General features: G+C 38.6%; 1 protein-coding gene across 1 annotated transcript in view; it reads left to right on the plus strand.

Moving 5' to 3' along the window:
- LOC125411394 (solute carrier family 5 member 4B) overlaps positions 1 to 14,362 on the plus strand; it is a 40,854-nt gene extending 26,492 nt beyond the window's left edge. Inside the window, exons 10-15 of the mRNA XM_087898243.1 lie at positions 882 to 989; positions 2,826 to 2,976; positions 3,936 to 4,104; positions 6,391 to 6,606; positions 9,196 to 9,298; positions 13,062 to 14,362. Coding sequence (XP_087754369.1) covers positions 882 to 989; positions 2,826 to 2,976; positions 3,936 to 4,104; positions 6,391 to 6,606; positions 9,196 to 9,298; positions 13,062 to 13,276 — 962 coding nt within the window. The 3' untranslated portion in view covers positions 13,277 to 14,362. The remainder of the gene's footprint in view (positions 1 to 881; positions 990 to 2,825; positions 2,977 to 3,935; positions 4,105 to 6,390; positions 6,607 to 9,195; positions 9,299 to 13,061) is intronic.
- Positions 14,363 to 16,817: the final 2,455 nt, after the last annotated feature.

Consider the following 16,817-nt stretch of genomic DNA (forward strand, 5'->3'; position numbering starts at 1 on the left):
TGATTATGGGCATTCAGGTCCCAGGAAAGTTAGGCAGGGCAGTATATGTGTGTAACCCTTGTCCTGTGAGTCTGAGACAAGAGGATCCTGTGTCTTGCTACTCAGATAATTCAGTTAAAATAGTGAGTACCCACTTTGGTAGGAGATCCTGATCAAAAAATAAGAGGGATGGATAAAGAGAAAGAAATGTATACTGACCTCTGGCCTACAGACATGCAAGTACACATAGAACACAGCTACGTTCATACAACATGAAGCAGATATACTGCATACATGAATACAGTTTCTTGGTGAACAAGAATTACAAGTGAACAAAAATATTTAAAAAGTCAATGTGTTAAAGTGTTATTGGTTTAGGTGGTTCTTTATCAGTTTTTAAACAACCATTATAATACGCCCCAAGTAAAAATTTCATCAAGGTATTGTGCACACACATCTCAAAGTGGCAAATGCCATTACCTACCGAAGTGTCACCCACTTGGTCCTCACGAGTAGCACTATAGGTGCTTAGAGCTAGATGGGTAATAGCTCTTAGCTTCCTGAGGGGAGGAGGTGTTGTTTATATTTGGAAGTCACTGCTTCTGAGAAAACTGAGTCTCCTGCCTCTTATCTGAGGATAGGATCATCTTCCTTGTCTGTCCTAATGCTAGACCACATCCCTGCCCGGCAGGTCAGTGCCGGGGAAGCTACCAGTGTGAGACACTATGGGAAGTTCTGTGCTGAGAAAGGAGTAATGAGACCATGGTATCAAATTCAAAGTTCAGTATCCAATTTTTTAGGTGATTATAGCTTCTCCTATCTACGGTCTTGCCTCTTACCTCTGTCCTGTCTGCAGACTGTACTGAGTTGAGCCCTGCTCACTGAACTGTGTCTCTCCTCAGATAAGGTGGCCTGCGTTGTACCTTCTGAGTGCGTGAAACAGTGCGGCACTGAAGTTGGCTGCACCAACTACGCCTACCCTACGCTGGTGCTGGAATTGATGCCTGATGGTTAGTCAACGTCCATACCATGTCTTAGAGGGAAACGTGGGTCATGAGGAAGGATTGGGGATTCAGTCCTAGTCATCAGGTGTCTCTTGAGAGTCAGTCTACCAGTCACACTGACTGGGTCTGGAGATTTCAGAGAGGAGCTAACGTCTGTTAGAGGATACTGCTTAGGGGGGAGACTGACTTCCAGCTCCGTTAGCATTAAATGATTTGTTAGCCAAAGAATAGGTTGCAATGCTGCAAATGTGCAAACTCAGGAGACTAGAAGTTAGCTTTAGCTTGATGTCTTTGTAACAATACCCCACAATCTACATGCTTCATGCCTATGTGTGTGCCAGTTCTCAGGCTTAGCTTTGGATCTTATAACTCATCAATAAAGTATGCACAATTGCCCGACACCTTGGAACTCATAATTTTTGCAGTCAGGATAATAGGCTGCATGAGGTTCAGATTACTGGAATTTCTAGAAGTGGTCCTCGCTGTGGGGCGTATAACAGAGAATAATGCAGAGCAACGGGATAGTCTGGGATCTTGTCTAACGTTTTTGTGCTGATTCTTCTCCCTGATATACACAAGCATATTCGGGATAAAGGGAACATAGTGTACAAACTCAAAGTAGTGTGCATGCCATCCTGCCCTGTACTGGGAGGACTGGATCCATTACTAATGGATGGAAGGAACTAAAGTGTGAAACTCTCTCAATGGTTCAAAACCATCAGCTTTGCCCATAAAGTTTTGTCAGCAAAATCACCTAATAGCAAGCACTCAGTTCTCAAAGCCTTCAGCAAGCTTAGAGTTTCTCCTCCAAAGAAAGAGGATACCATGTTATTTCCGCTCTTCCAAAGTGGTTTTCAGCACATGACCTTTAAGTAAACATTCAGGTGCAAAATTTATACTCTGGCTCATTCTCAGATTACCAGAGGAAAATGCAGTGATGGATGATCTTGTGACCTGTCTAAGGAGAACATACCCAGAACCTGGCTTTCTGTGCTCACCATCAACTCCACCATCTGCAATGACCTCCCTGTAGAATATGTGTCTCGCATTTGCACAGTGCTTCCTCTTCAGATAGGTCTTCTAGACTTGCATCTCTAACTCCATAGGAACCCGTTGCCTGGGGAAATAGTCCTGAGTATCACCTCTATAGTCCTTGTTCACTATTAGTCAATATTAATGCTCTCAAACCCATAAAAATGAGACATGAACTATCATATTGGAATAGAAAACAGCATCCATCTTTTTGCTGCTTCTAAGAAGCACAAATACCACCTTTGACAGATATCACCATAGGTTAAATTTTAGAAAAAGTATTCCAAGCAATTGGACTAGCTATTTTAATATGCGATAAAATAGACTTCAAACCAAAACTAGTCAAAAGAAATAAAGAGGGCCACTTTATATACATTTAAGGAACTATCCAGCAATAGTATATTACAATTCTAAATATATATGTACCAAAATTAAGAAACACCCAGTTTTATAGAATGAACATTATTAGATTTAAAACCATTATTTTTCTATATTCAAATATGGTTAATTTGATTAAACTTTGTTATAAATATTCTGTAATAATGTATTTACTTTACAGGAATAATCATTGTATCCAACACATTGCTGAACCTGTACTGTGTTGCAATAACTTTCTAGACCCTTTGTGTGCTTTAAGTGGTTTAATCTCCAAGAACATTTAAAAATTAAAAATTAAGTGATGATGTACATTGATAATTACATAATAACTCTGTGAGTGACAGCTTTGTCTTTCCATGGCTCTTTGATGTAGCAAATCATTCATATGCCATGACATCCTGTCTAACCAGGCTTCACCTCTCCTAACCCCAGGACTTCGAGGCCTGATGCTGTCTGTCATGTTGGCTTCTCTCATGAGCTCCCTGACCTCCATCTTCAACAGCGCCAGCACGCTCTTCACCATGGACCTCTACACCAAGATAAGGAAGAAGGCGTCTGAGAGAGAGCTCCTGATAGCTGGACGGTGAGGGAACCTGGTCTCTGCCTAGGACTCCTCTGAGGAGGGTGGAAGTAGACAGGAACTACAGACCTCGCATCTCTGTACTCAGTGAAACTGAAAATGTAGCTCTACAATGGGGAAGAATCATCAGGGAGTGTTCAATTCAACCTTTCTCTTTACAGACACAAAAATTTTAGCCACATTTACTTATTCCTTCATTGTTCTTACACCATATCTTCATAAAACTCCATCCATGTTTAATAGAATATACTTCACACTGTAATTCTGAGAGCTGTGCTTCCTTTAGCAGTTTCTGTGCATTCCACTTGTGTTTATCAGCAATTTTGGTTTGTGGGTTTTAATATTTGTTGTGTCATTACATTATTTTGGTATTAGAGTAATCCTGGCCCATACAAGGAGTTTGGAAGCATTCTTTCTGTTTCTATTTTGTTTATTAATTTAAGAAGTATTGGTCATAATAGTCTTTGAAACTTTGGTAGAATTCTTCTACTAATCCATCTGGAACTGAGCTTTGTTTTTTTTTTAGTCAGAATATTATTTATCACTGTTTATAATTGTTCCAATACCTAGGATCAGGTTCTAGCTACTTTGGGTCTATGACTGCATCAATCTTCTATCTTACATCTTCTATACAATAATGAATGAACAGGATATGATATTGTTGCAAGGTGGGCCACTTGTTCATCCTGGCTGCCCAGCTAGCTTAGCCCTGAAATAACCATACAGAAACTATATTAATTAAATCACTGCTTGTCCCATTAGCTCTAGTTCTTATTGGATAATTCTCATATCTTAATTTAACCCATTTCTATTAATCATTGGGCATGGTGTGGGTTCACGCAAGGTCAAGCAGCTTGACTTTGCTTGGAAAACCAACGAAAGAGCAGAAAAATAACTCAGGAACCGTGGAGGCAGACATAATGCTTTTGTTTAATCTGTAAATCACTGTGTTTTCCAAACAGGCTCTTTGCCATTGTTCTAATCGTCATCAGCATCCTGTGGGTCCCATTGGTACAGGCATCACAAAATGGACAGCTATTCCACTATATGTCATCATTTTCTAGCTACATTGGACCTCCAATTGGTGCTGTCTTCATGCTCGCCATATTGTGTAAAAGAGTCAATGAACAGGTAAGGAAAAATTTTCAAGAATGAGGCAAAAATAACTTCTTCTGGGATAGGAAGATTTCTTTTACTCAGGTCTAGTGGCCCACATCTATAGTTCTAGACTCTTAGTCAGAAGCTTGTGTCAGGAAGGCATCTTGAATTAAGAAGTGGGGAACACAGTGACATTCTATCTCAAAACTAATGCATTTTGTCCAATCTATGTCTGTCACTTAAGGCCCATTTTAATTTCAGTTGTGGTAAACCATAATTTCTAATCCTCACAAAAGTATGTAACCATGCAGTGCCCATTCATATAAAAATTCTTTACATTTCTCATAAATTATGTATATTCATGGCAAAATGCTGGCAAAAGCACATTTTAGAGAGACTTCCAGGGTCTGGTTATGGCTTTACAATTTTAGCGTATTGACTTCAAGTAAATCATGCAAATCTGTAATACAAAATCAACAGTGCTACCTTATTTAAGTGCTAATAGTATGGAAACAGAAGATAAGCAAAATGTTTAAAAAAAGAAAAAATTACCATACTACTAGAAACTCAAATATGTTAAATGAATTCTATAAATGATTGATTCTTGCAAGTGATGTGGGATGTCCTCTTGTATATATATATTGCTTTTATTGGTTGATGAATAAAGCTGTTTTGGCCAATGGCTTAGCAGAGTAAAGCCAGGCAGGAAATGTGAACAGCAATAAGAGAGAGTAGGCAGAGTCAAGGAGATACCATGTAGCTTCCAAAGGAGATGGACTAGGAACCTTTCCGGTAAGCCACAGCCTTGTGACAATACACAGATTAGTAGAAACAGGTCAATTCAAGATGTAAGAGCTAGCTAAATATGCTTGAGTTATTGGCCAAATAGTGTTATAATTAAAGTAGTTTCTGTGTTATTATTTGGGTCTGGGTCACCGGGAAATGTATGAGCAGTCTCTGCCTACAAATGTCACCCAATGTGGGGCAACTACATCCACATAAAAACTGAGAGAGCTTGGGAAGGAATTCTCAACACACACACACACACACACACACAGAGAGTTAAGCACAGCTTCTTGGTAGCCACATTTTTTCAGATAGGCCTGGTTTGCTGGCAGTGAGCAGAGGTGTGGCTTCTCTAAGAGAAGGCTTCCTGATTCAACATTAGTAGCAAAAAACTGTATGGTTTCATTAAAAAACATTTTTCTGGTTCGTGCTGGTGCTAATGACACAAACAGCTCTGGCTCTTTCTGCACTTAAATGAGGTCTATGAGCAGAATGTTACAAATTGCGTAATGGCAACATAAACCCACTGTGTCCCTAGTACTGGGTCAGTGAGCATGAACTGTCAGTAAATGTACCTCCTCCATGTTGGACTGGGCAGGACCAAAAGGCAAAACAGACTTATTGCTAGCCACGCTGCTTAACATTTAAAAAATTTTATGGAAAAATTGATATCTGTTTTGCCTGCTATGTTTTTCTTAATAAATATGGTATTGGAATTCAGATGAGGTTTTCTGTGGTCTAAAGCTCATATTCCTAATTCCCATGCCATGCTAGTTTCTTAGAGCAAGTGTTTTCAACACTGTTGATCTGGGAGAAAAGAAAAGCTTTGATTTATTATCAGCCCTGAAAGTTATATAAGTCATAGATCTGCTTATTCAGTACTTAAATGTATAGACTGAAAAACGAAAGTGAAAAAACCTCAGCTTTGGTTAGAGCAGACAGCAGAGATTCGGAGTTAAAGAAATCAACATGTGATGCTGCAGATATGGAAATTACGTAATTGAAATCATTCTGTAGTATGTGACTCATAATATGAGCTATTTGTAGCAATAAGTGTATACAAATATTACTTGTCAATAATGAATAGAATGTAAGAGAAAGAAATGCACAGGAGCGAGCTGAAGAGATGGCTCAGAGGCTAAGAACAGTTGCGGCTCCTGCACAGGACCCAGGTTGGTTTCCAGTACCCACACTTGGGAGCTCTCCACTGGCTGCAATTCCACAGTTGAGGATATCTAGCACCCTCTTCTGGCCTCTGCAGGTACTTCATACTTGTGGTGCTCATACAAATAAGTAGGCGCGCACACACACACATACATAAATCAAAACAAATATTTTTTAAAGTGCTCTGATACCTGAGAAACAAGAACAACACTGCCCAACTAGTAAAGATGTATCTGCAACTTTCTTTGCTTTGAAGATCTCTACTCAAGGTTTGCCACTTACTTTTCCTTGATGGAACAGGTAGAATGGTGCTTACTTCAAGGATCTCATGTTTTCTAAGCATTGATTTTATTCTGTTTTTTTTTTCAGGGTGCATTCTGGGGCCTAATGGTTGGATTTGTGATAGGCCTTATTCGTATGATCTCAGAGTTTGCATATGGAACAGGGAGTTGCTTGGCTCCCAGTAACTGTCCAGAGATTATCTGTGGAGTGCACTATATGTATTTTGCCATCATTGTGTTTTTTGTTACCATACTAGTCATCCTGGGAATCTCTTTCCTAACGAAACCAATTCCCGATGTTCACGTGAGTAATGAATGATAACCCCATGCTCATTTAAAAATAACATTTCTTCCCTTCCTAACACTGCTGGCTACTCTACAGGCTTAGGCAATGGAATCATTGTAACACTGGAGCTAGAATCCAGCTAAACAACAGCTTTGCAGCTAGCACATGCGAAACACCAGGGAATGGAGACGTGAGATTAGGGAATGAACTGGGAATTCAAAATCTTCATAATGGAGCTGGGAGTGGGGGTGATAACTCTACACCACTGCTCCAGGATACCAGAGTGACAGCACTTGGTATTGCCTAAGAGCCCACAAAACACCTGAGCCAGGCCAGCATAGGGGCAAACCAGATCTCATCCACAATGAGAACAGAGAGAAAATGCACACAGCAACAGGGACAAAAACAGGGAAAGTGTGATATCACTTCTGTCATTCAAATTGATCAAAAAATGTTCTGTGTTGGTAAGAAAGTGGGAAAACTTCTAAAATCTACAGTTATTGGTGAATAAACTTTATGATTTCTAGGAGGGTACTTGTATCTACCATTTAAAAAATTTTTGTATCTATGAGTTAATAATTCCACCTTTAGTAATTTAAGCAGAAATATATGCACAAAATGAGTTTGTTTGCAAAAATTAGTTTCTTTGCAAATATTTCTAAGGAAAAATAGGAAAATTATTATAAAAATACAAAAATTATAAAAATAGATTTATATTAGTTATAGAATAAATATACAATAAGGAAGTACTACTTTATATTTAAATGTTCTTAACATGATTGAATCAGGAAAAAAACAATCAGAATATTAAATATTATACTACCCTATGGTATCATTTTAAAAATAAAATAGACTTACCTTTAGAACAGGGAACACAGTCTTTTAAAAATACATATGCTAATTATTTAGTCACATTGTTTCAGTTTATTGCTAGTATGTAATAATACAGCTATGTATTTTGTGTTTATAATCTTTAATGTAGTACCCATTTGCATATATACTTGAGGAGTAGCCAGTTCAAGATGTCTAGTTTGGGAACTTGAAACATGCGGCAGTTAAAAAAAAAAGCTTTATTAATGACATATTACCAGAATCCAGTACTAAATACTTTTCATTTGGTAGTGGGAATTGAACAAAAGCAGACAAGGAAGCACTATTCGCCCAAGGAATATGTAAATATGAAGATCTATGACAGTAGGAATATTTATAACTTAGTACTAATTTTTACAGAACTCATCTCAAGGGTGAATGAGGTCATCATTTGGTTCAAATATCCTGTGAACTTTCAACTTCTGAAGCAGGCTGATAGACAGGGGCACTGCTGCAAACTCACCTACCAAAGTAGTAATGAAACAGCCCAGGCAGCAGGGGAAGAATAGAATGAAGCCAATGCGAGTTAGGGTTAGAGTTCAAGGACTCTGAAGAAGGAAGGTTAACAAAACCTAGTGGATTAATATGAGAAATGATATTTTAAGTGTTTATATTATAGGGTAAGGGAATCTTAGAGATAACATAAAAACATCTAGTTTTTATATATATCCAGAACAAACAAGAAAGCTAAATTCTCACAAACTAGTTAAAACCATGGACCAATGTGCATAGGTTTGACAACATTGTCATTATAAATTGAAAAATGTATTGGTATTCAAAACAATTTCATCAGAATGACCCCAAATTAGTATTTATTCACTATGTCTAATCCTGTTACTTGCATCTGTGGCCAGAAATGATATTATATATGTTACTTCCTTTAAGCTAAAAGAAATTAAATTTGATGCAATGTTTCACTACTTAGCCCTCACTAGCTTGGGATGGGCTGTGAAGATTAGGCTAATCTTGAATTCACATAATCTTCCTGCCTCTTTTTCCCTAGTGCTGGTATTAATAAACAAACAGACCAAGCCTGAAAATCTGAAATGATAGCAATTAAAATGAAAACAGATTTACTTCTAGAATAGCAGCTGGTAGAAATTTGCATGTGTGTTAGGAAAGGCACACGGAAAGGTGGAAATCAAGAACAGCTCCCAGAAGCTATCTAAGTGTGATGGATCCAGAAACGGAACCAAATAGAATATTTATTTTTCTATTTTTGGGACAGGGTTTCTCCAATAGCCCTGGCTATCCTAGAACTCACTATGCAGAGTATACTGACCTCAAACTCACAGGAATCCACTTGCCTCTGCCTTCCAGTTGCTGAAATTAAAGGCATGAACTGCTATACCTGACCAATAGGATTTTTTTAAAGAATAAAAGTAACTATTAGAGCAAATGAAAGGAACCATGACGTAGAACTAGAAATACAGGAGAGGACAATGGAGGCAGGGGAGGTCCTGTGCAGCTAAGTCCATGCCTTTCCTGACATCCCAAATTCAGAGGTAGGAGTCTAAGAAGACTACTTGGAATTGTAAACAAACACTAGAATTAAAAACAGAAATAATTCAAAATGATTGGTGCGTTTTGGTAAGAAAGTCTGTGGGACACCTTTCCTTTTTAACCGGTACTGTTCTGGAGCAGCTAGTTCTTTTATACTGTACATTAAATAAGGTATCACTGAATCATTGTAATCTCTTCCCAACATTAATGAACATGTGTGTTGCCTCTGGTTAGCTGTACCGCCTGTGCTGGAGCCTTTGGAACAACACAGAAGAACGTATTGACTTAGATGCAGGGGAGGAAAGTCATGAAGAAGTTGGTAGTGCTCTTGAAGAAGGTAATCTCAGGCTTACGCTTGTTTTAGTGTAAGAACACTGTGTATGGTTTGGCCGTGTGGGCTTTTATGGGTAGTGTTTGTTTTTAATCTCTCTAAATTTTCTGCTTCTGAGATTTAAATTTTTAAAACGTGCCTCAATATCCAGTGCTACTGATCGTTAAACATGAGATCCATTTCTTTATCTTCAGCCCATCGACTCATCATCCATCATCTATCCATGAAACTGAGTGCCAGCTGCCAACCAATAATTAGTTGCAGACCTCCCTGTCTCTAACTGCATATTGTGCTCAACAAATCAGTCTCAACTGATCAAGCCTGAGTATCTGACACAGCCTCCTCTCCACCCTTATTCCTCACTATTCCTCCCAATATATCTTTTATTCCAGGCTGGCAGATTCTTTCATAAGTCCTAACTAAGACTAATCTAGTCTTTTTTTTTAATTAATGAACTAGCTTTCAGGTTCTTTTCTCTTCCTCATTATTATTCTGTCTTATTTCATGACCTTTTATGGTTATCCTTCCATTTGTAGTATTTGGAGTCCCTTCACTTGATGTAGTCTGAACTTAGGTTGGATGTGGGTCGGGAATTGATTTTCAGCTTCCTAATTTCAGCCTCCTTTAATAACAAAGCTCATGATTTTCACCGCCCTCCACCTACTTCCATTGCATCTCAACGGTTTGCTTCATATCTGTGTCATTACCATTTATTTATTTCTGTTTTTGCCCCACTTTTATTATAATTTTTCATAGATTTCTGTTCAGAAGCATGTCTCAAATTTTTCCAATTCTACTATGATGAGCATTGCACAAAACTTTTTGTATGTGACCCACTATACCATTTGAAGATTTGAAGAAGCTTGAGTGTTGGGGAAGAGCGAGCGTCTGCATAACTTTGCTGTATTCTCCAAATTTCCATAATTGGGAGTTAAAGTTTCATTACATCATATTACTATATATATAACAATTTATTTATAATATACATGTAGATAACAATAATCCTATATAACAAATGTACTATATATTACTATATATGTTATATATAGTAATAATTCCTGTTTATTGTATTAAATAATTAAATTTTCTGTAATATTATATTACTATGTATGTTATATAGTAATAATTTATATATATTATATATTAATAATTCCTGTTTCCACACAGACTTTCTAACACAAATACTATAAAAACCTTATATGTTTATTAATGATGGATGAGAACTAGTTTTTTAAATTTAAAAAGTATTTAAAATACTTTAAATACTTCTTTGTTGTGTGATCCTTTTACAATATATTTTAAGCTTTTTATTGATTCTTTGTGAAGTTCACATCATACACCCCAATCCCACTCATCTCTCCACCCCTCCAAATCTGCTCTCCATCCCTGCAACCTCGCCCCCATAAGAAAACAAACAAACAAACATCTTGTTGGGGAAGCTGTGGTGTGTCACACAGTGGACCCTTTTGCCCAAACAGCTTTACTTGTAGATGCTCATCGCAGTGGGACACTGGACTGGTTCGAGGTCTCTGCTTCTGCTACACTATCAACACTGGGTCCTCTCAGTATCCTCCTGTTGTTGTCTATGCCATGGAGATCCTACAGCTTCGGTTCTGCAGGGCCGACCCTTTCACGCTCTCCAGAAGATGCTGGGGTGGGCCAAGTCACAGCCCTGGATGTGGGCTTGGGTGACAGCTGAGTTAGCCACTCCTGCTGCTCCCTGTACCCATGACACTAGTGCCAGTTCTGCCTTGCCTAGGCAAGGGGTGTGGCCAACTCCTCTTCCTGTGGCAGCTGGAAAGGGACAGGACCAGCTCTCCCACGCTCACTCCCCCAGGCCAACTCTATTGTCCTGCCCAGGTGAGACCTGGCCTGCCCTCCAGAGTGCTGCAGCCAGAAGTGGGCAGAGCCATTGCTCCCACTTTCAGGGCCATCTTTACCATCTGTCTAGGCATCTCTCCTGTGTCCAAGTCACCATAAGGTCAATGAAGGGTGGGGCCAGGTCTCCTGAGGGCCACGGTAGGTAAAGTTAGGGCCAGCATAAGGTGGCAGCCCAGACCACAGACATCCACTTGGCCTTTGATAGTAACACAGATCCTGGCTGCAGTAGGAACACACTCCCAAGTCATGGCCCGCAGTGGCAGCCCAGGCCTGGACATCACCATGGCCCCAGGCAGCAGCACAGGCCATGGATGGCCCTTGGTGGCAGCAAAGGCCACAGACATCACAGACCCCAGTTGTGTCAGGGCTATGGACCCAGACATGGCCTCTGGTGGCAGTACGGACCACACAGATCACTATGACACGCAGCAGCAGCATGGACTTGGGACACCAACATGGCTGCAGGTGGCAGTGCAGGGTCCTCGTATTGGCCTGTTCCTCACCACCATCGCTTCTCTAGCTACTCCTCTCTCCACAATGCACAAACCACTCTGCTCTCTTTCCCTCCCCTCTCTCCATCACACACAGCCTTTCCATCTCTTCATTATGTATTGTTCACTGTAGTGGCACCCGCCGCTGGGTCTGTGGGGACTCGGGCCAGCGCTTGTGTGCCGTCTTATGACGGCTGAGTGATTTTATGGACCACCTGTCAACATTCTTTTCATAGCTTCATCTCTTTAGCATGTCTCCATGAGGTTGTTGATAGTCCTTTTACCTGTTTTTTTTTACAAAGCTCATTGATATTATTATTGTTACACATATATAGATATATGTATGTGTATTCATAAATATATAAATATAATCTGCTGAATCTGTGTTAGCTGTTTGTGTATATATGATTTCGGGACTGACCACTTTGTCTTAGATAACCCCTTAGCGGGTCATCCCAGGAAAAGCTAATTTTCCTCCTAGCAATCAATAGTTGTCTGTAGTCCTTTGTCAAGGGATTGGGGGTCCTCAGAACGTCCCCCCTCCCATGTTCACATGTCCATTGGTATGGGCATTTTTCTAGTCTTGTTTATGCAGCCATTTCTAGGAGAGACTGTTGAGATCTCCTGGTACTCTGTCTCTTACAGTCCTTCCTGCCTCCTTCGGGATGCTCCCTGAGGCCTAGATGCTGTGATGTAGATGAAGCCACTGGGGCTGAGGTCTTTATGATCTGTTGATCTCTGTATTGAGCTGTGGATTTCTGAGGTGATCTCCACCTGTTACAAAAAAGAACTTTGATGAGGGGTGGCAGCAACTCTCATCTGTGGCTATAAAGACAAGATTTAGAATACCGTAAGGAATTAGGTTGCTCTAATGAAGTGGTGATAGTCAATTCTTCTCGCAGCTCTAATGACACCACTATCACCAAGAGGTTTACAGTATCAACCAGGATTTCTTTCTTGTTAGTGGGCCCATTAGCTATCAACTTGAGAATGGGAGGGCATGGGAAGGGCTCTAGGGAGCCTAGTTGCAGCTGGAGGGAGAAGGAGAAAGGATTTTGATATAAATATTTTTAAAAATAAAGAATCCAATGTACAATAACTGTAAAGATGTTCACAATTTCTCTCTTAAATAAACATTACAATACTGAAATATCAAAAAAATATTGTGACATGTCAAGGCCACGGCTACTCTAATTTTCATTTCTTTTTACTTTGTTTATTAGATTCTTACCATGCAGGATTTTCTATTTTATATAGCCAGATTTAACCGGATTTTTCCATAGATTTCCATGACACTAGTAAGTGGTGGTGACATAGCTCAGCCATTTGTACAGCACCAACAGTGATTTCTGCTTCCTGTCTTAGTTGGTGATTTACTGGAGCTTTTTCTGTTCTAGATGATCCTGAGCAACCCCGTGGGTGTCTCAAGAGGGCATGTAGCTTATTCTGTGGTTTGCAGAAAACAGGGCCCAAGCTGAGCAAAGAGGAGGAAGAAGCCCTGAGGAAAAAGTTTACTGACACATCTGAGAAGCCCTTGTGGAGAAATGTGGTGAATGTCAATGCCATCATCCTCCTGACTGTGACTGTCTTTGTCCATGCCTATTTTGCCTGAACTCTGAATGAAGAAAAGAATAATGGTTAAGTTTCCTTTTAAAAATGTTGCTCTGTCACAGTTAGATGACCAATTGAAAATGTTAAGTAATTAGGTTACTATACAAATATCTTGGTTTTGGCAAGCCATTGTGTCAATTGGGTAAAAATTCTTTTCCCCCTCTCTATTTAGATATAACTGGAAATAAAATTTGTATATATTTAAGATATATACAGTGATTTGAAATGTACACACACTTTGAAAAGATAGCCATGATCAGACTAATTAACATATCCATCACTCCACTTGGTCATGCATATATGTATTTGGTGACAATACTTAAGGACTGCTTAACTAGTAAATTTCAGTCACATTAGACTATTTTTATGCTGATCACACACAAGAATTCTTTTTGTATCTAAAAGGTTTATTCCCTTTGATCGCATCTCCCTGTTTCAAAAGTTTACAACTTATAAAATCTTGGACAGTCAATATTTGTGGTGGTTTGAATGAAACTGACCTCCATAGGCTCATATGTTTGGGTGCTTAGCCACCAGAGAGTGGAACTATTTGAGAAGGATTAGGAGGTGTGGCCTTGTTGGGGAAAATGTGTTACTGGGGGTGGGCTTTGAAGTTTCAAAAGTTTAAGGCAGGCCCATGTCTTAGTCTCTGCCTGCTGCCTGCTTATCAGGATATAAAACTCTTGGCTACTGTTCCATTATGTTCCTGTCTGCTTTTCATCATATCATGGACTAATTCTCTAAAACTATAAGCAAGCCCCAAGTTAAATATTTTCTTATATAAGAGTTGCCTTGGACATGATGTCTCTACACAGTAATAGAATAATAACTAAAATAGTATTCATTGGATATTATATAAGATGAAAATGAATTAGTGTCATGTGACTGCATAGACATGCTTGCTTTGTCCTATGTACTTAGGTCAAGACAATTTCTCCTCAACAATTGTTTCTGACGAGTGAGCTTCCTTATACATTACACCTATACTTACAAATATTTGTTATACATTTGCCTTGTGTATATACCACCCCTGAGAAAAAGAATTTGAATAATAAACTAAAAAAGAATTTTATAATAATGAACTAAATCTCTTGATTTTGTCTTTAATAGAAATCTCTAACCCCTCTCTCTCTCTCTTTCTCTCTCTCAAACACACACACACACACACACACACACACACACACACACACATGCACACCTCTCCTAGGGAGGTTATGTGGCTCAAATATATTCACACAATCTGATACTGGGCAGTGCTTGTTCATAAATAATTATTTCCAATGTTCCGCATTGGTACTTTTATACAAGCATCATGGTCATCCTTAATTATCCATGTTCTAGTATTTTATTCTAACAAAGACATGGAGACTGAATTGTTTATATTGTGCTCTTGTAAAGAAAATCTGTGAAATATGAAATTAGGACTTGATATTTTTCTTCAAGAGAGAGAAAAAGAATATTTATTTTTCATCCTTTCATTCCTATAATTTTCTCCTGGATGAAATCTACTTAGCAATATGAAACTATTAAGAAAGAATTGCTTTTAAATGCATTATATATTTTCTACTCGTGTATATGCATATATCTGTGTATATATACACATATACGTGTGTGTGTGTTCTACATGCTCTAAGTAACTACAGATGTCAGTTCAGATTATAATACCTATTAAAAACTATCAATTACAATTGATGCAGAAATAAAAATGCTTGCACACACACTCATGCTGTATTTTTTTAAACCAACAACAAATTAAGTTAACTGTGAATTTTTTTTTCTTAAGCACATTACTAGAGTACTGACTTGGGGTTCCACTATTTCTTCCTCTGGCCCCTTTCAGCCTTTTCTTCTACTCATGTCCATTCTTTTGTGACTTCATAGATCCTTTCTCTGCACAGGACCCATAGCTGACACACTAAGCTGGGACTCAAGTAGGAGACTGCCCCTTTGTGTTGGCAGAGGCTGCTCATTTGTTTCCCAGTCACCCAGACCTGAAATAATCCCTGTATTATTACACTTCTTGGCCTATTAGCTCATGCTTCTTACTGGCTAGCTCTTATATCTTAAATTAACCCATTTCTATTAATCTGTGTATTTCCACATGATTGTAGCTGACCAGTAAGTTTCTGTCTGGTGTCCAGCATCTGTTTCCTGCAGCAGCTACATGGCCTCTCCTTGACTCTGCCTACTCTCTCCTCCTCTATCTGCTTGGAATTTCTGCCTTGTCCTATTCTGCACTGCAACAGGTCCCATACAGATTCTTTATTAACCAATGGTATTCACAGCATTGATATAGAGGAAAATCCCACATCACCTCCCCTTTTCTGTCTAAATAAAAGGAAGGTTTTAACTTTAACATAGTAAAATTACATATAACAAAACAGATATCAAGCAAGAATTATAGTTTTAATATTTAGTCTATTTACATTTAACAAACTAAGGAAAATACTCTATCATGTATTCTATATTTGTGAGTCTAAAGTTTCATATTTAATCTATCTTTTGTAATTGTAACTATCTTTCTTAAACTCCAACAAAAACTCCAAAAGGATCTATTGTTACCCAAGTTAACAGGAAGTGCGTTGTAAGCAACTTCAAAATCTCTAGAATTGACAGAGACATCTTACTGGTTGGACAGTCACCCAAAGTTTTTCTATAACATTGGGGCATCCATCTTTAGTCCAAAGGCCTATAGTATCTGGCAGACTTTCCCATGAAGCAGGAAATTTTAAAGACAGTTCTACCTGTATTGGAAGTTTGTCAGTCACTTTCTTCTATGTCCTACAGAATTTCTGGCAGACTCTTTCATGAAGCAGGAACCCTGAAGGACTATCCCACCTTCTTTAGGCAAGTTTAGCAGTCAATTTTCTATGGGTTCTGCATGTCCAGTTCATGCAACATAACATCAAGCAGTTTAGGCAAGAACAATTTTTTTTCTCAAATGGCTAACAAACTCCATAAGGAGCCTCTTCGGTGCTCATCATCCTCTTGAAGTAATTAGTGCTGTCAGGAGCAGATGTGTCTCATTGTCATGAAAAGTTCTAAGTACTACTGTTAGTCTTTGAAAGGTTTGAAGATTATCTATCTAACTGAACTATATCTCTATATATCTAGAAAACCTAACTAACATGACTACAAGCTTGACTATTACAGGTGACTATCTATTAACACCATCTATCTGTGTTTCTTAATTATATATTACATTTTAAAATGAGCTCCACAAACTCAATACTTTAATCAAGAGCAGAAATATACATATAACAAAATTGACCTTAAATTTGTACCAATAAACCAAGAGCCACACCAATGCAAAGTATTCATCTCTATTTCACTTCCCCATTTAAATGTAAAAAAATTATAAACAATATTTGGGAATTTGGGAATAGTTCTTTCCAATCTTCTTCCTGCTTTATGTTGGGTGGAGTATTTGTGGGTGTTCATGGAGACTTTTTGGAAATTCTTGGTCCATCAAACCACATTAATCTGGAAGGAATCCATCGGTTCTCATCTTCCGTGGAAACAAAAACAGAACCTCTTTTCCA

This window comes from Myodes glareolus, chromosome 18 (genome assembly GCF_982192425.1).
Source record: "Myodes glareolus chromosome 18, mMyoGla1.1, whole genome shotgun sequence".
In the NCBI taxonomy this organism is placed as follows: Eukaryota; Metazoa; Chordata; class Mammalia; order Rodentia; family Cricetidae; genus Myodes; species Myodes glareolus.